At 54.4% G+C, this 25043-nt stretch overlaps 10 protein-coding genes across 10 annotated transcripts; 3 read left to right on the top strand and 7 right to left on the bottom strand.

The window, feature by feature from the left end:
- Positions 1-324: 324 nt before the first annotated feature.
- P170DRAFT_430406 (MFS general substrate transporter) lies at positions 325-2910 on the bottom strand (the record flags this gene model as incomplete). The annotated part of the gene is made up of 8 exons (XM_024847954.1): positions 325-353; positions 616-951; positions 1194-1218; positions 1291-2049; positions 2134-2204; positions 2262-2274; positions 2323-2695; positions 2744-2910. The coding sequence occupies 8 exons, from the start codon at positions 2908-2910 to the stop codon at positions 325-327; spliced, it is 1773 nt and encodes a 590-aa protein (XP_024699826.1).
- Positions 2911-4007: 1097 nt separating this feature from the next.
- On the bottom strand, positions 4008-5697 carry P170DRAFT_440791 (putative monocarboxylate transporter). The gene has a single exon (XM_024850161.1). It carries the CDS (start codon positions 5333-5335, stop codon positions 4241-4243), a length of 1095 nt encoding a protein of 364 aa, XP_024699827.1. The 5' UTR covers positions 5336-5697; the 3' UTR covers positions 4008-4240.
- Positions 5430-6163, top strand: P170DRAFT_480283 (uncharacterized protein; the record flags this gene model as incomplete). Its single annotated transcript, XM_024853767.1, has 2 exons — positions 5430-5617; positions 5953-6163. 2 exons carry the CDS (start codon positions 5430-5432, stop codon positions 6161-6163), a joined length of 399 nt encoding a protein of 132 aa, XP_024699828.1.
- A 339-nt stretch (positions 6164-6502) lies between these two features.
- On the bottom strand, positions 6503-8753 carry P170DRAFT_459058 (Zn(II)2Cys6 transcription factor). The gene is made up of 2 exons (XM_024851838.1): positions 8307-8753; positions 6503-8238 (listed from the first exon to the last, which is right to left on the bottom strand). Exons 1-2 carry the CDS (start codon positions 8492-8494, stop codon positions 6666-6668), a joined length of 1761 nt encoding a protein of 586 aa, XP_024699829.1. The 5' UTR covers positions 8495-8753; the 3' UTR covers positions 6503-6665.
- Positions 8754-9108: 355 nt separating this feature from the next.
- P170DRAFT_440793 (glutathione S-transferase family protein) lies at positions 9109-10073 on the bottom strand. Its single transcript, XM_024850162.1, has 2 exons — positions 9937-10073; positions 9109-9826 (listed from the first exon to the last, which is right to left on the bottom strand). Exons 1-2 carry the CDS (start codon positions 9988-9990, stop codon positions 9209-9211), a joined length of 672 nt encoding a protein of 223 aa, XP_024699830.1. The 5' UTR covers positions 9991-10073; the 3' UTR covers positions 9109-9208.
- A 608-nt stretch (positions 10074-10681) lies between these two features.
- On the bottom strand, positions 10682-13029 carry P170DRAFT_368335 (putative long chain fatty alcohol oxidase; the record flags this gene model as incomplete). Its single annotated transcript, XM_024844853.1, has 3 exons — positions 10682-11442; positions 11498-12609; positions 12659-13029. 3 exons carry the CDS (start codon positions 13027-13029, stop codon positions 10682-10684), a joined length of 2244 nt encoding a protein of 747 aa, XP_024699831.1.
- Positions 13030-14085: 1056 nt separating this feature from the next.
- On the top strand, positions 14086-16090 carry P170DRAFT_440796 (uncharacterized protein). Its single transcript, XM_024850163.1, has 5 exons — positions 14086-14229; positions 14316-14574; positions 14623-14748; positions 14802-14870; positions 14927-16090. The coding sequence occupies exons 2-5, from the start codon at positions 14424-14426 to the stop codon at positions 15991-15993; spliced, it is 1413 nt and encodes a 470-aa protein (XP_024699832.1). The 5' UTR covers positions 14086-14229; positions 14316-14423; the 3' UTR covers positions 15994-16090.
- Positions 16091-16192: 102 nt separating this feature from the next.
- P170DRAFT_450608 (rRNA (cytosine-C5-)-methyltransferase RCM1) lies at positions 16193-18050 on the bottom strand (the record flags this gene model as incomplete). The annotated part of the gene is made up of 3 exons (XM_024851137.1): positions 16193-16855; positions 16921-17742; positions 17850-18050. The coding sequence occupies 3 exons, from the start codon at positions 18048-18050 to the stop codon at positions 16193-16195; spliced, it is 1686 nt and encodes a 561-aa protein (XP_024699833.1).
- A 194-nt stretch (positions 18051-18244) lies between these two features.
- On the top strand, positions 18245-19364 carry P170DRAFT_440797 (uncharacterized protein). The gene has a single exon (XM_024850164.1). It carries the CDS (start codon positions 18732-18734, stop codon positions 19008-19010), a length of 279 nt encoding a protein of 92 aa, XP_024699834.1. The 5' UTR covers positions 18245-18731; the 3' UTR covers positions 19011-19364.
- A 68-nt stretch (positions 19365-19432) lies between these two features.
- Positions 19433-21416, bottom strand: P170DRAFT_440798 (FYVE zinc finger domain-containing protein). The gene is made up of 2 exons (XM_024850165.1): positions 20548-21416; positions 19433-20320 (listed from the first exon to the last, which is right to left on the bottom strand). The coding sequence occupies exons 1-2, from the start codon at positions 20974-20976 to the stop codon at positions 19901-19903; spliced, it is 849 nt and encodes a 282-aa protein (XP_024699835.1). The 5' UTR covers positions 20977-21416; the 3' UTR covers positions 19433-19900.
- Between the last annotated feature and the right edge of the window lie 3627 nt (positions 21417-25043).

Raw genomic sequence — 25043 nt, forward strand, 5'->3', positions numbered from 1 at the left:
GAGACAAAGGCTTTGTTGGAGGCATGATATAGACAATCGATCTTCCTTTGTTGCAGCGAGAATCAATGGCTTCAGGTTTCATGCCTCTCATTTTGAAAGAGAAAACCAGCCAGGTACCGATACTGAGCAAAGGATATGGTTTCTATCTGTAGCACTCTCGCAAGATCCTGCAGTGTCCTTGATCGAATGGAATATCCCCCTACATGGTAAACATGTTGGCATAGATGACTGTGCACTATTAGATATTGATCAGAACAAAGAAATGAAAGTAAATCAGCCATTTCCCTCCAAATAAGACGAGATTTAATATATCCAACGCCATATTCACAAATATTCAAGCCAACCAGAACGCCCTAGCCAAAGAGTAGAGTCCACCACCATTAATACACACAACAACATCATATAATCATACACACAACCCACCAACTCATCAACCACAAACCCCCAAGCAAAGCCCACCTCAATCACAAAAAACCCCCCCAAACCACACTCCCCACCACCCCAACCAACGATCCCACGCCCGCACCCCCAACAACCCCCCTCCACCCAGCCACCCCCCAAACCTCGGCATCACCACCGCAGCCAAAACACCCCCCACCACCATCCCCGGCTCACTGAAATCATCCACTCTGACCTGGCGCGCATTATTCCGCAACGCCCAGCTGCGATCCTTCCACTCGATCAGCTCGCGGCCACGCATGCGCAGGAACAGCGCGACGCCGAGGGCGCCGGTGCCGAGGACGCCGCCGACGCCGGCGGAGCGGAGGACGGCGGGCGCGGTGAGGCGGTTGCGTTGGCCGAGGGTAAGGCCGAGATGCACGAGGAGGCCGATCCCCGTGCCAGCTTGGAAGCCGCGGCTGAGGACGTGGGTGGTTAGGATTGTGTGGGAGAGGCGCTGGTCTTCGGCGTAGGGGGAGCGGGGGTAGAAGTGTGACATTTCCTTGGTCTTTTCTTATTATTTTGTTGTTTTGGAGGTGGAGATTGAGGGTTATTACGCTAGGAACGTTGGGATGTCAGGATAGAAGAGAAGAGAACAAATGGCGCTACTGTCATCCAGATCTACGTGGCGGAGTATACGAAGGACCGTCCAATGAACGAGAAGATGATTGTTTGGCTGCGAGTCGCTGTTGGTTCACCCGCGTCTGCCAGCCAGATAGGGCTAGACTCAATAGACAGTTCTGGTGCTGACTCACCGAGGTAAACCAGCCCATAAGACCTCTTTGTGAAGGTTGTAAAGGCATCGAAACATTAAGTATCCTCGCCAGAATCTCCACAGAACTTGCCACGCACTCGAATCCCATCGCCATACCGCATAAGGACCAACGAGGCCGGTATCAGCCCGACCGCAATGAACCCAAGAAGGCTGTTCCCCCAGCCCAAACCCAGACTATCATACAGCGGAGCTCCAGCCAACGGGATCACCGTCCCAAAGGTACTTTTGATGGCGAGGTTAGCCGCCACAGCACTAGCCGCATAGTAGCTGAACCCGTCGACCAGATACAGCTGCACACTCAGTTGAACACACATGATGCCGAATCCCACGAAGCTGGTGCCGATGATGGGCGCGATCCAGTGCACCTTATACTGGGCCGTCCAGCCGTACCAGAACAGCCCGATCGGAAGAACGATCACGCCCGCCACGAGCGTGAAGAGGCGGTGCTCGGGCTTCACGGTCTTGCTGAGGCTCTTGCGCAGCTGGATGTATCGGTCCGAGAGGGACGCGATGGTCAACTGCGCGAGACAAGATCCGATCCCGAGTCCGACGTACGCGAGTCCCGCGTTGCTGGCGTCGAACCCGTACGTGGTCTCGAATACCCGCGTGAAACTCGTGATGCAGATGTACATGTAGGTGTAGGATACGGAGTTGTAGCATGAGGCGATCGTCACGATCGGAGCCTGCACCATCATCCGGAGTGGCCGGGTGATGGCGCGCTTAATCCTTACGCTTGCAGGTTGGCCGTCATCGCTGCTGGCGCGATGCATGATGCCGGTGATCTTCTGGAGTCGTGCTGCTTCTTGTCGCAGGAGAGTCGGTGCGTGGGACTCTTTCTGAAATAGAAAGGCTAGGATCATCACCAGTCCACCCTGACACATTTTAGCTTTGGAATCTGCGAGTATCGAGCGATTACTTACGATTATGACAACCACCCAGACAGTCCATCGCCAACCGGCTCCATACACGATGTACCCTCCAAATATAGGTCCTAAGGTTTACTAAGTTAGCTGTCGATCAACCACGAGTGGAAAGTCCTTAACCCTACCCAAAACCTGGCTCTATTACTTGGTCAGCACACGGTTATGCCTGAGGCCACAAATACATACCAACGAATTTCCAATCGTCCAAGCCGTTAAGGCAGTGCCGCGCTCCTCAACAACCATCAAATCAGCGATGATACCACCGCCAACGGTGCTGGGAACTGACGCAGCAATTCCCATAAGGAACCGCGCGAGGATAATCATCGGCATGTTGACTGCCGCCGCACACAGGATAGACGAGAACAAAAAGCCGACATTAGAGATGTGCGTTATGAGCAATCGCCCATAGCATTCACTAATAGGAGGCAAAACCAGGGGTCCTATTACAGATCCGATCAGGTAGACCGTCACCATGAACGACTCTAAGGAGCCGCTAGAGATACGAAACTCCTCGAGGACATCGGGAACCCCGGGAGCAAAGATGGTGGACACAATCGCGCTGCAGCATGTTAGTACGCGATTATAGTTTGCGACGGCTGTTTCATACCCATTGAAACATGTCAGCGATGTGAGACCAATGATGAACCATTTGCGAGACTTTGACCAGTTATGAGGATGGCCCGGATCAGCGTCCCCTTTCCAGTCCACGACGGTCTTTCCGTCGTCAGAGCGGGTGGTTTCGGTGGTCAGACTGCTCTGCTTCTCTTCGTCCATTTCGGCCTGAATATAGCACTTCTATCCGTTATAGATAGGCTTATTGCTGTGAAAAGTCTTCCGCGGTTCTTCGTCGACAGCAAGAAGGTTCATCTCTTTTCCTAGTTATAACAGACGCCTGACAACATTACCCAATAGCTCTCGAGCTAATAGACGAGAAAGGGGTTGTTCTATCGCCTAGAGGGATCGTCGTCATGCTCCGTATGGAATGCATACCTGAAAGCCCCTTGATCAACCGCTCCAGTTACATATCACCTCGTCTGGATCAAGTCGTCTAGACATTCAGTGAATGAGCTTGATTGACGTTGATCAACCGGACTGATTTGATTCGGGGCTTTCCTGTCAGGAGAAACTCTCCGGATCAACAACGGCGTAAAATTCCCTGAGATGACAGGTCCCAGCAACATTTAGCTTGAATATGCCCGGTCGATAATCGGTTGCACAAGGCATTGTGGATACACGGCAAACATGCTGGAAACTGGTCATCCAATATCGACGGTTCTTACTCAGTAATCTGCCGCAGTTCCTCGCCCTAGCGTTTATTAGTATGAGCAAGAAAGAATTAATAGCACGGAACTGAAGTCGCCAGCCGATACCCGATGAACATCCAGCATCCCTACGTCAGCTATTGACGATCTTGCCTGGTTATATGTGGTCGGAGAATTCCATCGCTCCACCACTGCATCCCTTGCATTTGGCATCCTGCTTGTCTTCATTCCCGCGGAAACTGGTCATCTGGTTCCGAAGTCTTGGTTTGCGATCATCAAATTTGCTTCGTAAGCTCACCGATTTATTTTCAGGTGTGGGTAGCTGCAGGAACGCGCATTTCCCCGTCAGTTGCTTTAGGGTTGATGTGAGATGTCAAGTTCGATCGGGGACAAGTTCCATCGTAGATTAAGCTGACGACAGCTTTGACGCGCTGACAGTATGGAGCTGATTCACTCAGAAGACAATAATTGGAAGAAATGAAGTGGCTGGCTAAGGCGAGTCAGGGATACAGAAATGGTAGAGCAGTCACATGAGCGAGATCATGTACCAACGGAATCCATTTTTCTCTATTCTATTCATCTTCTCTATATCATCACGGCATACCAGACATCATTAATCTAAGTATCAATTTTCTTCCCCCGTCTCCCCTGCAACACCTTCACCGCAATAAAACACACCAACCCCGCCGCATACGTCCCTCCCGCGAACGCAATCAACCCCCAGTACTCACCCTTACTTTTATGTATAATCTCTCCTGCGATCGGAACGCCAGTCAAGGCCCTGCATCATTATTAGCCTCCTTCCCTGCAATATCGCATAGGGCTATACCAGAGAAAATGACTTACCCCAAACTAACAACCGTATAGACAGTCGTATAAAACCTTCCATACTCCTCCGTCGGACACAACTCACCCACACAAACCGGCACCAAGCTCAGATTACTCCCACTCGCGAACCCAAACACCACCGCGAAGACCACCACCGCCACGACGTTCCCGTCCGCAGGCATCCAGATCCCCAGGATCGCCACGAGACAGAGCACATTCGTCGCGATCAGCGTGTTGAACCGGCCTAGTTTATCCGCCACGATGCCCGGGAGCCAGCGCCCGGGGAAGGAGCCCGCGTTGAGGAACACGACCATTAGGTAGGCGAGGCTGTGCGGGATGCCGTTGACGAGGGAGTACGAGGCGATGTACTCGAGGGGGACGAAGAAGCCCCATTCGATGAAGAAGACGCCGGCGGTGGTCAGGGCGAGGAGGGGGTCTTTGAGGATGGTGAGGTCCGGGAGGAGGACTTTCGCAGAGGTGGTGGGCTTGGGTGGCAGGCGGGCTTTGATGAGGATGCAGCCGGGGATCAGCAGGATGAGGGTGATGAGGGCGACGATGCGAGTGGCCCATGCGAAGCCGAGACGGGGGGAGAGGTTCTCCAGGACGAGCGGGAAGATGACGCCGCCGATGCTGCCGCCGCACATGGCGAGGCCGGTGGCGGCGCCTCGTCGACGGAAGAAGAAGTGGCCGATGCTGGCGACGGGGACGATGAAGATGAAGGAGGTGCCCATGCCGCCGAGCAGGCCCATGACGACGATGAAGTGCCAGTATTGGGTGCAGAAGCCGATCAGGATGAGGGTGAGGATGAGGAGGGCGGATCCTGTCCACATCAGCACGCGGGGCCCTTTGGCGTCGAAGACGGGGCCGATCTGGATGCCGCAGAAGAATACCATGAAGTTGTAGAGGCCGAAGATCCAGCCGATTTGGCCCTCGCTGAGCGACTCGAGTTGGTGCGTGGAGATCCACGCCTGGTAGATGCCGATGCTGTTCATCAGGCCCAGGCCGCCGGTGATGGCGCTGAAGCTGCCGAGGACGACCAGGTTGGCGTTGAGGCCTCCTTCGGGATAGGTCTTGTTGTTGGATTCTGTTTCGATCACTTCTTTTGACATGATGAGAACGGTATTCAAGTGTCGTGCTTATCCATCATCAGCAACACCAGGAGACTGGGACGCTTTATAGCCCATCTGGTGGATCTCCAAACCCATGGCATCGGGCAGAAACCTGATACCGACCCTCATCACCATACAGCGCCAGACCTTTTTCTTGCTCTTGGCCATATACTTCGGCCTCCTCCGAACCGCCGACGGCCGCACCAGCTCTCGGCATCCCAACGACTCTCTCGGCGAACCGACAATTGGGTCCACGGCAAACCGCGCCAACACCGTCATCGGGTGATTCCGCATGCTTAATTTCTGCCGATGTCTATTCCATCCGCCGAGGTCTAGACGTATGACACATGTAGGCTTGTCGTGGTATGTATGTATAATGCCAAGATTCAAGTTTTCGTGTCTTTACTATTACGGATCGACGGTTCTATGGAATAGGCCCTCTAATACAAGATGCTTACTATTTGTCAGTTCGCCCATAGACACGTGCCCTAATGATATCCATACAACCCCGGTAGTATAAGATCATGGTGGCAACTCAGGGCAAACTTCCCAAAACCAGCACCAATCCCAGATCATCATACCCCTCGGTATTTGACCGATGAAGAGACTTCAATTAGCCTGCCAAGTCAACCTGCAGACTTTGATCCCGAGATCCAGCCCTCTCCTGGCCGAGAATGCCGACTGACGACGGCGGTGGAGGCCGCCGAGCTGGTGCATTGGGCCGATCCGCAAGCATATGCGTGCATTAGGGCTCAAGACTCAGGCTCAGGCTCAAGCACCGTGGCCGAGATCGCTATAGCCGCCGAAATGGCAGTCGCTTGGTGGTGACGATCTGGTCTCGAGTCTGCAACGGCTCGGACCGGTCGGAGCGGTGGTCAAGAGCAAGATTGTGAAAGAGGATTGGTCCTTCGTAGATGTGACGGCTCAGATGCACTCCAAGATGGTGTGCGTCGGCTTAAACAAGCCAGTTTCGGCGGTGCCGGCATGCTCGTCGACACTTCATCGAGCGTGCTCAGCATCTCAAGAAGCAGGTTCTCGGCGACGGCGGCCGTACCTTGTGTGTCGGGGAACGTGACTACTGACTGCTCGCTGAAGTGACGACATAAGAAAGTGGTGGAAGAAAATAGAGGTGGTAATGCTTTTGTCCACGTCAAGGATGGACGTTCTCAGAATTCAGTAGAAGGTGTCATATGTCTTAAGTACATTTGCCGAACACGCCACTCGTATTCCATCCTTGACTACCCGAATCCATTATATTCGCAATACCTTCCCACTATGAAAACCGTGTATTATGTCCTGGCACCCTCTGCTGGCGCGTAGCTAACTGAAATCAAGGCAAATCCGTGTATGTCGCATCCTTGAAAACACCTAGGTCGCCAATTTCCTCGTGGATCATACGCAAGGCTTCGCGCACAAACGGAACCGCCGATCCGCGGACTTGCAATGCCCACCGTAGTCGTTCTAATACGTTGGCATATTCGATCGCCTCATCCCCCGCCACACTTGTAGCCCAGAGAAGACCAGCAAAGGAACCAATCATAGCCATCTGTGCAGAGGCAGCAAACCCCCAGAAAGACTGGGTGTGCTCAGGTTGGAGGGTTTCGACGAGACTCAGTGCAGAAAGAAGGCGTGCGCGAGACGCAGCTCGTATGGTGAAACGGAGGCTCGGTGGTGTATCCGGTCCCAAGGCGCGAAGTAACGCACGATGCAGGGTGAGCTCGGCTGCCATGTGAGAGAGATGCAAAGCACCACTAGCAGACAGCCGTCGAACGTGGCTAGATGTGTTCAACTTCAGGCCATCTGGCAAGCCAATGTACCATTCTCTGAGTTGCTGTGCAAAAGGATTCGCTAGCCCTGTGATTCCTATCGCACCTAGGCGGTCCAACCGGCCTCCCTTTCTTGTTGCGCCGACAGAGCAAAATGTATATTGGATCTGGCTGAAAATCTTAGTCAGCTCGATGGAGTGCAGGAATGAGGACCGGCCAATTTCTACATCGACGCTGCCGTATGATCCATCATCTGCATTGGTCGATGTTTCGGGGAAATCATCCATCGTGCAAGGGCGAACGTCCCAGTCGGTATCATCACTTTTGTCGCCATTCAGAGCGATTCGATCGGGAATGAGAGATGGTCGACCATGGACAAGAACCCCCCACTTATCCTGCATGTACAGGGTCCATGCCAGACGCCGCCGCAGGCCTTTCTCGGACTTCGAGATAGCCCAGTCACTGCAGTCGACATGGATGCCTAGAGCGTGGCCCAAAGCAACCAACTGTGCGAGAAGGGTGTTTTTTGTACGCCCAACCCGCTGCAACAACAGCAAACCTGCCTGCAGAGTCGATAGTTTCGGTCTCGTCAGATCATCATCCATCGCTCGCATTGCCAGATTCTCAAGCACGGCCACATCGGGAATTTTAGACGCACTGAGCGCCCGATCAAACAGCTGCCAATCCAAGGCTAGGAGATACACTGCAGCCAGAAGGGGAGGAGAAATTTCACGGTAAGATCGCGCATACTTCGCAAGGAAAGCGTCCTTCTGCAGGACAGGAAATGTCGGATGCACGATGTGAAAATACAACTTCACCAAGGTTGGTCCCAGAGGTTGAACCGTCGCCTCGATCCTATCTAGCTCAGCGATGCGCTGGACCTCAAACGCCGAGTCCTCGTTGGTGTGAATCATAAAAGCCGTAGAACCACCAAACTGTCGTAGGCGACAGTCATGCTTTGCCGGAGGGTGCGACGCAGACGGTTTCAGCTCCAGCAACGAGGGCTCATGATAGCTGGAGGGGCCAATGTATTCCGAGTGTAAATGTAATCTCAGACCTAGGGATTTGTCTAGAGAAGAACCAGCTCTACCCTTTGGCCGTACAGGTGACGCCAATTTCGAGGTCGAGGGCTGGGCTCTGTGACGCGTTAGTCTTGCTTCTAGTCCCTCATCGTGATTTCGGGGCTAACGGAGTAGAGCACATACCCTATCGGCGAGGTCTGGTCATTTTTTATCTTCCGTGGCATGGGTCCGCGGAGAAACGTGCATTCTCGATTCTGCTCCTCGCATGAAAGACATCTTTTTTTGGCTGCGTCGCGGTCGCAGCGACATCTGTTCTCCCTGCACTGGTCACAAGGTCGGTTCTCCCGCTCGCGTCGTTTGGTCCCCTGCATTGTTCCTGGCTAAGTTAGCAACATAACTAGTATAGACAGGAGCCAGTGATACGTGACGAATTGATGGAGGGAGACTGCCAAAGATGATGGAATGACTGAATTCAACTAAGACTAGGTGAGTTGATCAAGGAGATGTTTGGGGGAAGAGAAGAGGCCTTGGTAGGTGCTAGATAAATGTGGAAGCAAACGGCGAAATGCTTGGCAGATTGACTTCAGGCTTCGACAAAATTGAAAAAGGGAGGGAGCTGCCATGAGAATGAGAGGAAGATGGAAGGAGCGCATGAGATGCGGACGAAGGATGTTTTGGGAGGCTGTCATGTGGTCAATGGCGCTTTTGATATTCAGTCAATTGGCTTTAGTGAATCTGTCAGCCATGTTCAAGAGGTCAACAATGGAAGTCAGCTTTCAGGATCGGGGGTTTGGCCCAGAGAGTTTGTCAAATTTCTCAGAAACCGAAGGATATGACAGTCTCTAAGATGGTGTCATTTATTATCAGTAAGTATCCCGATGATATACTACATAGCTCCTATGTGAAAAGACATAGACCCAAGCCAAGGTCGTTTCTAATATCCACTGGCCATTGTCCCACGGGAAATTCATACGCATCTATAGCTTTTTGAAAGTGACGAAAATCATGGTCAGATATGCGTTTGATGATTACTTTAAATCTTTAATTCTCATTTCTCATTACCCTCGCATGCCACGCCATATCCTCTAAGACGGAGGAGCCGAGCGCTTCTCAACGAAGTTCTTCTCTCCAAAAGCCTGCTTAACACCCTCGGACTCAGTGACGCGCTCATACCAAGCCATCACGTTCGGGTACTTCGCACGCATCTCGGCATCGACGGAGAGCGCAAAGCCCCAGATGAAAGCGGCGGCGACGGAGATATCCGCCAAGCTCAGCTTCTCGGTGCCAGCGAGCCACGTCTTGCCGGCAAGCTCCTGGTCCAGGTGGCCCATGGAGCGCTCGACGCGGTTCAGGGAGTTGGTCTCGTTGGCCTCGTCGTACTTGTACTTGCTGGGAAGGAAACGCCACAGGCCCAGCTGCAGAATGGGGCTCAGGACCTCGCCGTCGGCGAACTCAACCCACTGGCGGACCAGGGCGCGCTCGACGGGGGTGGAGCCCAGGAGCTGCGAGGCGGCGGGGCCGCTCTCGGCGACGAACTGCGTGATGGCGTTCGACTCGACGATCTTGACACCGTCGGCGGACTCGAAGGCGGGGACTTTGCCGAAGGGGAACTTGGCGCGGAACTCCGGGGTCAGGTTGGTTTGGCCCATGGTGAACTCGCCGTTGGCGATCTCGAGGCCATTGATGTTGGCGGCAGCTTGGGTCTGGTTGGTGTTAGAATTGAATCTACTTATTTACTATTCCACAGGATTCCCTCTTCCGTAGTAGAGAAATGAAGGCGGGGGCGGGGCATTGGATAGATAGTAGAACGAACCTTGATGACCCGGGGGTTGCTGGGGTAGCTGTAGATGGTGCCGAAGGGAGCCATTGTGATGGATTGGTTGATTGATTAGTTGGATGAAGTGAAAGGATACGGCTGAGGCCTGGATGTGCTGTTTAAATACCGACAACAACAGAGGACACGGTGATCAGCGGAATTAACTCCGATCCGAGACTGTTTATTAAGGAAAAGACGGTGATGACAAATGCGACGGACGCTCCACTGTGGGGTGGAAGAGAGTCGAAGGTGTCGGATCATGGATGAACTGGAAGCCATCGTCCAGTGTGACGCTGAAGATGGTGGTTGGTTTCACATAATCCTGCAATTCTGCAATGGCATTGAATAAGATTAAATAAGATTTAAGGTTGATAGAGGACTGTGGCTAGCGGGAGGTTGCTCATTACAGGGGTCGATGGCGCAAGAGCCGTTGTTCATTGTCGGGGTTGGTCGAGTGGTTCCTCGGTCTCCACTATCAGATGCATCGATGCACGATGAATGCGAGGCATAGTACATTGGCATTGGAGCTGAAGCGTTGGTTGGTTCGAATGCAACTTGCAGGATAAGCAATGCTTTCTCGTGTTGGGAACTTGATTGATTCTTCAACTGTAAAGCTACTGAGACGCCTGGCTATACAAGTACAGGATGAATAAACGCCTAATGGTTGCAACTACACGCCGATGGTTATAAAACAAAGTCACATCGTTAGCATCGTATCGTCTTCGTCAACCGAAACCATTGCTCAAAGACGAGCCATCAAACCCTCCTTTTCGATCGATTTAGCAATTCTCGTACTAGCCCAGTCTGCGATCGCCATGTTGGTCACCATGGGATTCACGCCGCTGGCGCTGGGGAACACAGACGCATCCACAACGTACAGACCGTGGGTTCCCCAGACTTGACAATCGGGGTCCACAACGCTCGTCCGCGGCGAGGCGCCCATGCGACAGCTGCCCATCTGATGTGCACAGGCAAAAAGTGTTCGTTCCGGATCGAGAGTCTTCCGACGCAGTTCCGCGATCCACGATTGAAGAGCGGCGTTGTTGACGCCCTCGGACTCGTCCACACCCGCCGGATCTTCCTGTCGGATAAACGGGGGCATCTCGCGGCACGAGGTATGGAATTCCTTCGCGCCCGAGATATAGGCAATCTTCGCGGTTGCGACCAGAGACTCGACCATGTGCTTGCGATCAAAGGCCGAAACTGTATAATCGATGCGGCATCTTCCGTCGGTGGGATCTGGGTAAACTCGGCCACTGCCCCGGTCCTTGGTCAGGGTGATGAATCCGGTCATGCGTGACAGCTTCGCCGCCCACAGCTTATAATCCAGTCCGTCACGCCAGGGGAATGCCGGAAGGAACGCTGCCGGCAGCATAGTGAGACATTCGATCTTGACGCCATGTCCGTGGCCATCCTGATCCTCGAATTCATTGACAACAGCGGTTAGGGCACCCCCTTCCCACGGACGAGTTTCCTCGTCAAACACAGCACCACCGACGATCACTGAATCTTGTTAGCCGAACCGTTTCAACCCAGATGCGCGTTTTGAAAAACCTACCTGGATGCAAATGAAGGTTCCGTCCGACTTGGGAATTTTTGATTCCGCTGCGCATTAGCAGAAGAGGGCTTTGAAGTGTTCCACACGAGACCACGACCTTCTTGGCTTTGATGATAACCTTTCGCTTGACCGAACCGTCGCCCGAGCGACCGAGGTGTGCATCCCGAGATGTCCAGGTCCCTTGCACTCCCGAAGCCACTCGTCCACCCTTTGTGTTGCTGAAAAGCACTTTGTCGGCATTAAATCCTTCCATAAACACCGCACCGGCGCACGCTGCGTCAGCAAGGAAAGTCTCTGTCGGACCCTTCTTTTCCGCCGAATGACATCCCATCGTGCAATGTCCACAGTAATGTTTTTGACCGCCGGTATTCTGGGGCACGGGCTGTGCAGCATATCCCAGCTTTCTAGCGCCCTCTAGTAGAACATTGTTGGAAATATTCTGAGTGGTGTGTTCCGCACTCACACCCATCCTGTCGCACACTCGATCCAGGGAGTTTTGAAATTCCAATGAGGTGAAAAATGGTAGGCCGTAGTTCGCCCATTCCTCGCGAACGTAGCCCTGGGTCTGTAAGGCTGCAGACCAATTGATGGTACCGCCACCTCCCCAAGTCGAGCCCGCAAAGACACCCATGGAGCCATCGTCCGTCCCGGTAACGCCTGCCGCCTCAAACATACTCACAAAGCCCTCGTTGAAATTCATGGGATAGTGCTTTGTCGAGTAATGATAAGACTTCTCTACCACTATGACGTTGTAACCGGCTTCGGCCAAGTTTTTGGCGGCAACGCTGCCACCGCAGCCGCTTCCGACGATGACAACGTCCGTCTCGATGGTCTCCGGCTCGTCCCCGGGCGGGATTTGTAAAAAGTCGTATTTGAAGCCATCGGCCGGTTTTCCATGCACCGGGACCCGAGGGAAGCCAAGAACCGGGCAAAGGGTCGGGCTGGATGTGATCCATGTTCTCTTCACGATGCCTGTCAGAGCTCGGTAGACTGCGCGCAGCGGTTTCAATCTGGACGTTTCCCAGCCGCTAAATATCTTGTCCCGGATTTCAAATGGCTGCTCTTGGAATGGGGTCACCGAGCCGGTCAAAATGAGCGAGCCCGCTTTGGAACTGATCTGATATTAGTACACATAACAGTTTCTACGGCGTCAATACGTACTTTAATGCATTTAAGATAAAGCCCAGCCCGTTTCTCCCCTCCTCGTTGACGTAATCCGCAAAAAGCCGCTGAATCGTATCCCGGAAATGAAGATTGGAGGATGCATTCTCTTCCAGATACCGCATTGCCAGAGTCGAGGCATCGGGGTCGCGGATGTGGGCCGCCAGCTGTGCGATCGTCGTGTTAAGCTGGGACTGGGGAATCACTTTGGAGGATGCGGACGACGGCGCGGAGGGCCCTCGGATGGAGGGAATCACCGTGTCCGCAATCGACAAAAGCGTTGTCCATTGAATTTCGGAGAATATCTCCTTGGAGGAAACTGGGGGAAGCTGCACATCCAGCGGGGTGTACGGAATGGCCTGGTCAGTCATCGCAAACGGCCTTGACGATACACTGGGACGGTCGCAATTGCAATGGTGGATGCAGAGTTAAGGGGGAGGAAAGGGGGAAGAATGATGGGAAGAGAGAGGCCATGGGTGATATACTCTGCCAGAGCGACCTGTCAATTGTCCAATGCGCCTTCCGCAGCGTCACGCACTTAGTCCCAGAAGAGAAGGCCTTGCGAAGGGAGCTGCGGGGAAGGCCAGCGACTACGGCTGTTAGTGGAGGATCATCTCCACGCTCGATCTCCAGCAACGAGATGCTCCCTGTTCCATTTATCGTGACTGGCGAATGCCAGGCCTTAGACCCTCCCAATTTCTGGGACTCAGGAGGGGAAAATGCCATAACCGAGGCAGCGACCAACGATAACACGAGGCGGGTGGGTCAGCCGCCGGGGGTCTCAATATTAGAATCAGCCCATCTTCGGTGCCTGCAGTCTGCACTCTGCAACGATGGGATGGCAAGCTAAAAGATCGTCGGGAAGACACGGATTGTGGTCAATGCGGGGAGTGAGCCGAGCTAATAATGTCCATGTGAAGATGTCGACAGGGGCAGTGGAGAACCTATGGATCTTCGTTCATCTTTATCAAGAGGGATAGCGTAGAGTTATAGAAGGGGCCAACCCAACGCCGGGTTCTCTCCCCAAGTTGGCTTCAATTCATGTCATTTTCAGGGCATCTTCGAGCTGCAGCATCGAACGCAGCATTCAGGACAATGTCACGTGAGTACACGGTGGCGATCACGTGCCTCCCAAAGAGATACGGTCTGATTGGCTGGCCTCCTGTCGCCCAAAGGGGCAAGTAGGGCTTGGGCTGAGGGCTGGCATCACCTGACTCTGCCATAGCACGCAGACACGCGTTGCCAGAGGCCTTGTCCAGAGAACTTGATCAGGGAGGATAGATACGAAAAAGCGGTTTGCATGGAGGTAACAACAAGCCTTATGTTTTGGTTCCGCCTGCAGCGCTATCAGCATGATGTCATCATCGGTCTGCGTGAGTTAGGCCGATCCCGTGACCCGGCGCTTCCACGCGACAATCCAATTGCGACGTTTCCTGCATCAAATCTACCTACAGTCTAGTTGCTATTAAGTGCAACACCTTGAGAAGTTTCGCATTGATATACTAGCTCCGATTGTCTTTCTCGTCCAATTGTCTCGCGCGCAGTGATATCGCTGCTGCGAACAACATCATGTCAGTACTCCATTGTCGATCGCAATGCGCGGTCGCAACCGCAACTCCAATCCCATTTCATTCGAGAAACTAATGATACTGTTTAGTCCGTGTCCTTCGCTCACTGCCTCGAACTCTGCGCCTCAGTCAAATTGATCTTCATGTCCTGAACCCATCCCGTCGACCGCATTTGATACCACTGGATGAACAGCACCATGGCCACGTCGGGCTCCGGGTCCCCCAACAGCATATCGAGTCCCTCGTCGCAAAAAGGCTACAAGTGCACGTTACCTCCGGAAAGGGTTTTTTCCATTCAGATCGGCACCGAGCTCTTCCGTCTCTCGGGAGCGTCGATTGCCTCCGATGGTCAGTTGGCCCGACGTGCGAATTGAGCCCGCGCTAAATGTTTTGGAGCCCCGTCATATTTCTCCCAATTCTTCGAAGAGCAGCTGCGACACAACGGGGATGGCGCGAATATTCGAACGCTGTATATCGATCGAGACCCGGTGACGTTTAAGGATATCGTGCGACATTTACAGGGTATGTTCCCAGAGGACCAGGTGAGAGGTAGCTAATCGGGAGGTTGATATTAGGATACTATGTGCGGCCTAGAGACAGTTCGCAGTTTGTGAAGCTATTTGCGGATGCCCAGTTCTACAGTCGTACGTTCGCATTTCTCCAGCCACTATATCGATGCATGAACTCATGAACCTGACAGTCCCCCGCCTCAACTCCCAACTCTTCGAATCCGAAATCAGCATCCAGATCGGCGACCGCAATTTCCAAATCCCCCGCGACATCTTCTCCAGCCCAGGCGACTCCCCGAACTTCTTCACCCTCGGCTTCGGTGCCTTCTTCGCCTCCCCGTCGCAGACCTTCCCCGGCCTCGAGCGCATCGGCCTCCTGCGTCCCCCGGCCATCGTGCCCCCCAGCATCCCCAACCGATCCGGCGACGTCTTCGCAGACATCCTCCACCTCCTGCGCGGCTACCCCCTACACATCCGCAACGAAACCCACCGCGCCGAACTCCTCCGCGACTGCCGCTACTTCCACCTGCGCGGCCTCGAGCAGAAACTCATCCCCCACGACATCAGCTTCAACCCCGTGCGCCAGCGCTCCGAGATCACCATCCGGCTCGAAGACGTGCGCCGCTCCGGCATCAACTTCGCGCCTGATCCCACCCCGAACCCTAACCCCAACACCACCACTAACAACCCCTCCCCCCCGGGCTGGATCACCTACTCCCGCCCCTTCATCGACGACCAACCCATCGACCTGATCGTCGAAATCGGCGACGAATGCACCCTCGTCGATCTCTCCCGCATGCGCGCCCAATTCCTACACCTCACCAAAACCCGCTTCGCCTCCCTCGTCCAAGTCATTTCCAACAAAATCACCTCTTCCCAAGCCCCGTCCTCGAACTCAACCACCTCTACCCCACCCGCGACAAACCCTCCCACGGCGGAAACCTCCCCCCTCCGAATCGACCGCGACGCCGACCTCATTCTCGACGGCCAGCCCGTGTCGCACGCCGATATCTTCGGGTCTCCGGACCCGAGCCCTGACTCTGCGGAGCAGCTGCAGCCGCCTGCGAAGCGGCGGAGAGGGGACGGATCGTCTGGGCTTTCTGGGAAATGGATCGTAAGGACGGGGCAGTGGCGGTTGCGTGCGGTGCCGGCTGCGAGCGGCGCGGGGGATGTGGATGTTGTGATGGTGGCGGTGAAGTTGGATGCGTATAGTGAGCCGAGAATGCGGAGTCGGGGGAGGGGGTTTTTGGGATCTTAATTATCCCGTTCTGGTTAGGTGGGGGTGTAGGATGGTTGGAGTTAGAGTTGAGGTTGAGGTTGAAGATGTAGTTTGTATTAGATGCGGTGGAATATTACATTGTAATCTTCTATTTTTATACCGGGGCGAGCAAGAGAAGTACATGTTGAGCATAGAATACATGACCATACCACCGGTAGATATGATATTGGTTTTAATCTCAATCGGAGAATCCCTCCCACTCATCGTCTTCCTCTTCCTCACCACCCTCCTCCTCATCCTTTTCTTCATCCACATCCACCTGTTTGACAGCATTCTCGTCCCTCACAAACCCAGCCACAAAGAACCCACCCAGCCCTTCATCATCCCCAGGCCAGCACCTCAAACAACCCTCGAGATCCTCATCCGTCAGGTTCACATCCACATTCCCCTCCTCCGCCTCCACTGCAGGAACCTCACAACCACCATTCTCACCCTCACCCCCTCCAATAGAGGTAGAGGTACGTTGGACCCTCTCCTCCCTCACACCACGATACTTCCACCTCCTCAGCCCCTCAGGCTGCTCATCCCGTCGCATAACCCTCCACCCCTTGGTGCGCGCCACATCCGACGCCAGGACGCGCGACACGACGGCTTCGTTCTCAAGCAGGTGGATCGAGCAGGTACTATACGTGATGCGGGTGGCGGCAGGGAAGGCGAGGGCGTGTTCGACGATGCGGGTCTGCAGGTTCGAGAGCTTGGTGAGACGGTCGGCGGAGAGGGGCGCGGAGGGGAGGTCGTTTTCGTCTGTTGCGGAGGGGGTGTCGGGTTCAGGATTGCGTTGGCCTTTTTGGTGTTTCGTCTGCTGCGAAGGCTCGGGTTCGTCTTGGCGGCGTTTGCGTTTCTTGCCGGGGCCTTGGTTTGTGGGGTGTTGGCGGTGGTGCTGGCGGGGAGAGCAAGGGTGGGCACGTCGTCGCGGCCGATGATGCCGCTGCCGGAGCAGGACGGGTCGAGAAGGAGACCGGAGACGTTCTCGAAGCGCGGATCGTGCGGGTCGAGGGCGAGGAAGTCCTGGCCCTGGAGGACGGAGACGAAGGAGTCGGCGCCTGCGGCGGAGACCATTTTCTGCAGGGTCTTTGCGCGGACGGCCGATGCGTCCATGGAGAAGATGTGCGAGCGCGGGATGGTGCGGCCCTGCTTGGAGGCTTTGGCGGTCTTCGACAGCAGGGATGCCATGTGGGTGGTCTTGTTGCCGGGGGCGGCGCAGCCGTCCATCAGGTCACCGCGCCATGGCTCCTCCTGGTCGCCGAGGAGGAGGTAGGCGGGGAAGCAGGAGGCCTTGTCTTGCAGGATGATCTCGCCGGAGCGGTAGGCGGGGGAGGTCGAGAAGTCGAGGCCGGGGGGCACGGCGACGAGGTCCGGGATGTGCGGGTCGATGCGCAGACGGGGTTCATCGGGGCGGGCCAGCTCGGGCAGAGACTCGACCTGGCGATACGAGGCGAAGGTGGACTGCAGCTGGGCGGCGAGGTCGGTCCGGACGTTGTTGATGCGCACCCAGCGCGGGTAGATGGCCGTGTCGCCATTCGCGGCGTCCTTCTCGCGACGGATGGCATCCCTCAGATCGGCGACGGTGGCGCATCCGCGGCGCACGCGCGCCTTGGTGAATTCACCCCTTAGTCGGGTCTTGTGGCGCTCGACGGCCTGGCGAAGAGGGTGTGCGGCCGGGGCTGCAATGCCGTTCTTTGCGAGCAGGTGATCATGTACAAGTAGGAGTGCGAGATGCGGAGTAAGCTGATGATTTACTTTGTCAGTCAGCAGGTTGATTATTTTCGGAGAGAGAGGGACATTGAAGTTAAAAACAGAAGAATGTCAGTCAGCGCTAGCGCAGTCATCCACACCTTTGGTTCAAGCTTGATTATCCCCGCAGCCTCGATGACCTCCTTCAGCAGAATATCCCATTTCGACGCCTCGATGATCAAGGCGTACAGCTGGGCCGGCGAGGCCTTGAGCGACCGTGAATTGTAGATGCGGGATTTGAACGAACCGCCAGTGGAAGCGGGGGCCGTCAAGACTGACACGGCGTCGTAGTAGAGCGACATGATCGAGTGTCGAGCAAGAGAAGCATTGACAAGGGACGAGTTGACATTTTCGCGAAAAATTGATGTTTGCAGTGTTTGCCTGTTTGTCTTATCGATAAGATTTCTTATCTTCGATTGCCTTTACCAGTAACCACCAGGTATGTACAAAATGTACAAATGAAAGTAAAGTTAAGATGCAGTTCCAGACCAGCCTAGATCCAAGATTCACATGAATCCCCCGTCATTCTCTCCGCTCTGCACTCCATCTGCAGATACGAGACCACCCACGTCATCTGTCGACCAGGGAATCCGTCCTCCGCATCTCCATTTAAGCGCCGTTGCCAGGAAATAAACCACCACGTGCACCCCAGAGAAACCGGTCGGTCAACACTCAACAGTCTGCATCTATCTGGACAACTCATTCATTTATTCCGACGCTCTCCGGTCCAGTCCCGACAGACGGAGGAGGATACACCGAGGCGCTAAGAGCAGACAGGGCACATGATCAGCACCACAACAAGGTCAACAACACACAGCCTGAGTTTCCCCTCGATTGCCCCTCATCGACGGAATCCTACGGGGGATGTCTCCTTAGCACAACTCCACGAATCGAAGGTTTGGTCTGACCCCGACCTGTCAAGCCCAGCCCAGACCACCGAGCCCACTGATCCCGTAGGCTAGGAAGTGATTTCCTAGACGCAGATGATTATCTCTGCGTCTGGCTGGGCTGGGCTGCAGACCACCACTACCACCTACCTACCTACCTACCTACTCCAACCAGAACCCTCCGATACCCAGATGCACGCAAATCTAGGTAGGTCCACTGACGTAGACACGACACGAAGAAGCCGTTTTCAGCAAAGACACAGACAGACACATGCGCGACACAACACAGAGGCTCATGTCCATGCCCATGCCCATGCTCTTGCAGACAGACGCACGCACGCACCCCCGACCAACTCAACAAGGCCAACTCCGTAGCACCTCAGCAGTACAGCGTCCAGTACTTGGGTTCTCGTCACACGGCTCGTGCCGCCGCCTCACGCGCCTTACGCGATCCTGCCGCAGGGCTAGGTTGGCCGTCTCACAGCAGCGTAGCTGTTATGTGACGCACGAACCGCATGCTCTCCCTCCGTCGGGGAGCTGTGGTCGGAGTCGGAGAATAGGGGTTGGACTTGGGTTCGGGCGGCTGGGGATGATTTATGCGGATGCGGTGCTGGATTGGTGAGACATTGATCGGGTGCATGTAAGGAGGGAGTCTGAGTTGCGGAAGGAATCCGTAGGCAGGGGGGGCGCTAGGGGGACAAGTGGTTGGGTAGGTAGTGTTGGGGAGGGATACTTACGTTGAAGACAGGTGTAGCTACTCAGATGTCTACATGTCTACATGTCTACGATTGGATCGATTGAAGAGAAATCATTAATTCAAGTCTGAAGTCTGATAACACCGTCTATCCCAGTAATCGAGTAAACCATCCTGATTGCGCCACAAAGTCGAAAGAATTGAAAACAAAACACGCGACCGCCGCTCGAAAGAAACAACAATTGACGGGGTATCCTGAGTATCAAGGAAAAGAAGAAAATTAACAGCAAAAAACCCCCGCGTCGTAAAAGCTCGAATCGCGGCATTAAGCGGGAAGTCCCCGATGTAAGAAGTGTAAACCGTAAACCGTAAGGCTGAATAAGTAGACCGAAACTCCCAGCAAATGACCGAAACTGGTTAAGAAGCGCCCAAATAGTACAGATCAAGGACAGTAAAGACATGGTCTAGAGCATTATGTCGCGAAAGCCCGCGGACGCAGGCGATGTCAAGCAAAGCCGACAGCAAATAAAGACGTGGTCGTAAAGTCATCATGTGGAGGCCATCGGTTCATTTAGAAGGTGCTCCAGTTCCAGCCGCGAGGAATGCTGGCGGCAATGTCGCCGGCTTGGCTCAGCGCGGCGGCCAGGGCCTTCTTGGAGTCCTCATCCTGCAGAGGGTCGGCCGGCTCGGCCGGGGCCTCCTGAGTGGTGGTCTGGATGGGCTCATTCTGAGTGTTGATCTGGGTCTGGATCTTGCTCAAGCGCTCCTCGCGCGACTCCTCCCAGCGCTGGTAGGCGACCCAGCAGAGGTCACAGGCACGCGACTGGACACCCTCGGGATGGAAGCGCGCATCCTGATCAAGAGGGACGCTGTAGGGGGTGTGCGAAGAGCAGAAGACGTGACCACAGTGGCGGCAGTGATGACGGCGCAAGAAGAGACCGAACGAAGAGCGGCAGGTAGGAGAGTCGCAGTTGGGAGACGCAGAGTCCGCCTATGGGGGAGGATCGTTAGCATCAGATGCGGTAAGATGAGGTCAAGCAGTGAGCAGGAAGCGATCCAATGCGAAGCGATGCCGATGACGCGCTGTGGAGATCACGCAATAATTCGCGAGCGACCATCCGCTCTCACGCCATTGGGTGATATAAATGCATCGGCATCCCCCGCATGGAATCGATTCTCTTATCTCACGCCAACAGGAACGGAGGGAATCGAACTTACTTTCCAGTGGTCACGAGTCGGCATGCCGGTAACTTCGCCGAGGTGTTCCTTCTTCATCCATTCATCCTCGGCCATCTTGCTGATGCTTCCGCTGCCCACGCTCTCAATGGTGGAACGACGGCTGAGAGGATCGTGCACCTCGGTCTCGCTCAGGCTGTCCAGGGAGCCGTGGACGCTGCGAGGGGGCGTGGGAGGAGAGGGCTTCTGGGGACGCTCAGTCGGGCGCAACGCAGCCGGCACGTAGAGGGGAGCCTTAGGCGGGCGCAACTGGCGCGTGTGAAGCGGGAGATATTGCTGACGAGGGGAGGTGGGAGAATTGTTGGCGGTGGTGGTGGCCGAGTTGACGGGAGAAGGGTGGCCGTAGATGGAGATCTGATGGGCGGAAGTCGCCGGGGAGGTAGTGGTTGCAGTGACAACGTGGGTAGCCATTTTGGAATCACAGTTGTGTTGAGTCGGAGGAAAGAAATAAGAGTAGAGAGGAGATATAAAAGGAGGAGGATAGAGGGAGGATGTAGAGGAGAGAGGAGATAAGAGGTGGGAGAGATAGTGTAGATATTCCGAAAACAGAGAATATGTCGTAGTCGGGAGTAGTAGGTCGGGGTAGCAATAGTTTAATATGCCAGATCAATAACGGTAGCCGGGGCGAGGAGAAGGGAAAGGCGGTAACGCATTAAGCATCAGTGGCAACGGAAGGGGGTGGTGACGACGAGATGAGAAAATCGATAAGTAAAGTACGTCCGATCGATTCGCCCCGTCGAGTGAACCAGTGGCAGGAGAAGGGAGGAGAAAGGAAGAATGGCGGGGAGAGGCGGACTAAGTTAAGTAGTCAAGACTCGAATCGGACGGCGAAACGGCGGGATGGAATGGGCGATTTGGGATTTTGCCATGCGCCGGTGGAGCCGGAGGAAGGCGAGGATTAATTATTATTATTATTCGCGTGAATTCATTTGCAGGTCGAGCACGGAGTAGGTTGAGGCTAGAAAGTCCCGAAGAAACACTGCCAGCGGGGCCGTTGGAGAGCAGATCGGAGGCGCCGGATTGGCTTGGGACGATACTGGAGATTCGTATTACGGAGGACTCCTGTCGGTACGGAGTATGATTCTGAATATTATTATTTACTGCGCTGACTATGATTGTAGGGATGATCCCGTTCATCTACATCTGACTGTCGCCGCATGCCGTCTCTGCCGTATACTATACTCCAGACTCGACTTTTTGTTAGCGAGTTAACAGGTAATAGTAATACTCCTAACTCCAATAAAGGATGCTCCCGTCGTATCGGCCAAAAAAGAAAAAGGACGAAAGGAAGTCTCGGGTGAATTCCAGACAGACGCTTGCCTCGATTGGGGGCGGCATGTTGCCGAGGTGGAAAGGAATAGGAATGGCGGTTCCACCCAGGGATTTGCCCGTCTTCCTTCTCCCTCGTTCTTTGTTCTGTCGCCGGGCTTGTCTTAGATTCGACTCTCCCCTCATGACAATACGCCAGACAACAATATGACGGGGGTGAGTGCATCTTCGTCATTAATATTCAGATTCAATATTCTGATTGAATATTCAGCATCCTGAATAGGATACTTTTAGTATTCCGTAGTAGTAACGTATACTTCGTACGACTCCTCGAGGTCAGCAAAGTATTATTGGCGATGCAACCATCGATCCCCCTTTCTCCAATCCGTCAGTCATGATGACAACACAACCACCGCCATCCCTGCCGTCCTTGACCGCTTCTTGTTCTGCCCCTGCTGTTTCCTGCGTCGCCGTCCACTCACCATCCTTCTTCCCGACGGTCGCACATCCATCCCTTGGAAGGTTCCTTTCGTGATTCATTGATTCTGACTCCTTCTGATTTCATCCTGATTCATTCGTCGCGTCCCGTCCGGCATCCTGGCCAGGGATCTGTCCCTCCTCGTTCTTTGAATATCCGGAGCATGACTCGTTTCCTCTTCAGGCGAGTCGGCTCCCCACCTCCTGACTATCTCTCCACCGTGTGGTGTGTGCACTGCGGATGAAGTCCCATCGCCATCTCCAACACTCCACCGCGCTCCAGTCCCAACTCCAGCGCGACTAGTTCGTAGTTACCGGAGGGCTGCTGCGACGCGAGCAGACGGACCGCGACCGACACCTCCTTAAAATCCGAAATGGCGGCACGCTGATTGGCAACGGGGTTGCAGTCGGGGAGGTCCACATGGGACCCACGGGGTCCCAGCCTGACCGATGGCTGCTTACTCCGTCAGGAAGAGTTCACGAGATCCTCGGTATTTGGCTTCATCTCGACATGCGCTTGCAGGACGCTGTGTCCAGCAGCGTACATTTATTCAATCAATAAATCTGTACGGAGGAATCGGTGCATGAGGAATTCTGACATGCATTGGATCTGGGCATTCTCCGGTAGCGACCCGCGGACTACTAGTCTACGACATCAGACATCCTCCCATCTACGCAGTAGGTACTCCGTAGGTATCTCATCCCTTGCGACTTGACCGACTGGAAAAACGGCCCAACATGGACCAGGAGATCAACTGTTCGCCTCAGTCAGGCGGTGGGAACCAATCAGTCTGGCGGCCAACGCGGCGGGTCCCTCGAGCGGCCTCCGGATTGGCGGGTGCGGCATCTCTTTATCGTCGCACGGTGATTGGCCGCTGGGACGTGCTCCGGCTCCCATTGGCCCCTGCCTCGTTGCTGCACGGACAGTCCCCGAGGTTTCGCCTGGCCTTCTCCAGCCGCTGGAAGTTCGGCCAAACGCCCGCGAGGGTTACATGGGCGTTATGTAACGATTACCTCCATCCGGTTAGCCCGTCCGGCCGTTAATTGACATTTGCCTTGGAGGATGGAGTCCTCTGCGGTGTACCTGACTGAGGGCGCAGGAAATTGCCCCCTCCACTCCGTCTCCGCGCCCGTCTGTCTTTGATTAACCACCGAGTCAACACTATACGGAGTACGCAGTATACGGACTCTCAACACCACGGAGCCCTATCCGCCGGGATGCTCTGCTATTACTAACCGACGATGGATCCCGTCGTTCATTTAATTTCACTTCGGCAGGCCGGTCAAGACAAAAAAAGCCACCAACCACCGCTTTTACAATCCTGTTCCTAATCTACTTCGTGGTACTCCGCCGACAAACAATCCTGAACATAGTCTAAATCGCATCCCTGAGCCGCGGTTGGTCGCCATGTAAGACATATCCGCGGGCCTTTCTGTCACTGCATAAGGTAGTTACCAGGAGTACCTACATTAACCCGGTTGGATTTGGTAGAGTCTCCGGGCGGCAGAGTCCAGACCCGCGCGACAGGGCGAATCTTGATAAGCAGTGGTCTCAACTGAAGGTCGCAGGGTTACACTGATCTGTCTGTTAGCGCGCGAGGCAATTTAAACTATGTCCAGCATTGAATCCATTATTGCGCCTAATTGTCTAACACGACGGTGCTCGATCTCGGTGTTGGTCCGTCCTACTCCTCCACTAGAGTACTCCCGACTAAGGTGGTTACTACTCCGTAGTACGAATAGCAAACCCCGATGCAGGCGTTTAAATTTTAATCTAGCAGACTGCAGTCTGGCCCCTGCGTTTCCAGTGTCTAGTTCCTCAGCTGCCTAACTTTGCGACGGTATCAGATGCGATCGAATTGAGTTCACTTCCGACCGAGAATCTTCCTACCGTCGTCAAACGCGATCGGCAATTCTGAATCCAGTCGCAGCTCGCTCGCTCGGGATCCGAAACCTTCGCAAAAGTTAGAGATCTACGTGTCAACACCTGGGATTAGGTGTACGGAATTCGTTGGGGGATGAAGACTGCGATTCGCATGATTGACAGTTGGAGAAGGTTGACGAAGCCTGGTGATTTTCTCCCTCGGCTCGCCACTGTTCTGCAGATGGCCTACTCTCTCCGGTAGTGTGTCCAGTGTACAGCCACCGAGCGACAAGTGGGTCGGGCGGACGGATGAATAACTCTGCGTGCGTCTCGTCTCAGGAGCGCCGGGTATCCGGACCTGCAAAGGATTAGGATTAGATTAGGATTTGGCTGGTTTCGCTTACTTGACTTTCTTGGACTCGGACAGATTGAGTTCGCGACTTGGAGTGTAGGCGAGGCGTGCGTAGTCTTGAGCTCATCAGTCGGGTTGGGATTCTGCGATACGAGGGTTTGGGTTTCACGGCTACGATGAGGTACATACTTCGTACATACATACGGAGTACTGCACGACAAGATCTAGAAGTTGTATTTCCTTGGTCGCGGTCAGATCTATCCTGATCTATCTATCTACTCTGTCAATGTCCGTGTCGGTCGATATGATATGATATGATAAGGTATATCACATCGATACGGATGGAGTATATAATATGTATGTAGGTGCTATGTAGGTAAGGTAGGTAGTATCGGCCCCAACTCCCTATCGATATCATATCGATAACGATAACAGGAAGATATCACGATAGCTGCAAGTCGGCATCGCTCCCGTGCCTGACCTAGGACCTCGACTGGTACTGGTTGGTGTCTGGTA

The sequence above is a fragment of the Aspergillus steynii genome, assembly GCF_002849105.1.
Source record: "Aspergillus steynii IBT 23096 chromosome Unknown P170scaffold_9, whole genome shotgun sequence".
Lineage (NCBI taxonomy): Eukaryota > Fungi > Ascomycota > Eurotiomycetes > Eurotiales > Aspergillaceae > Aspergillus > Aspergillus steynii.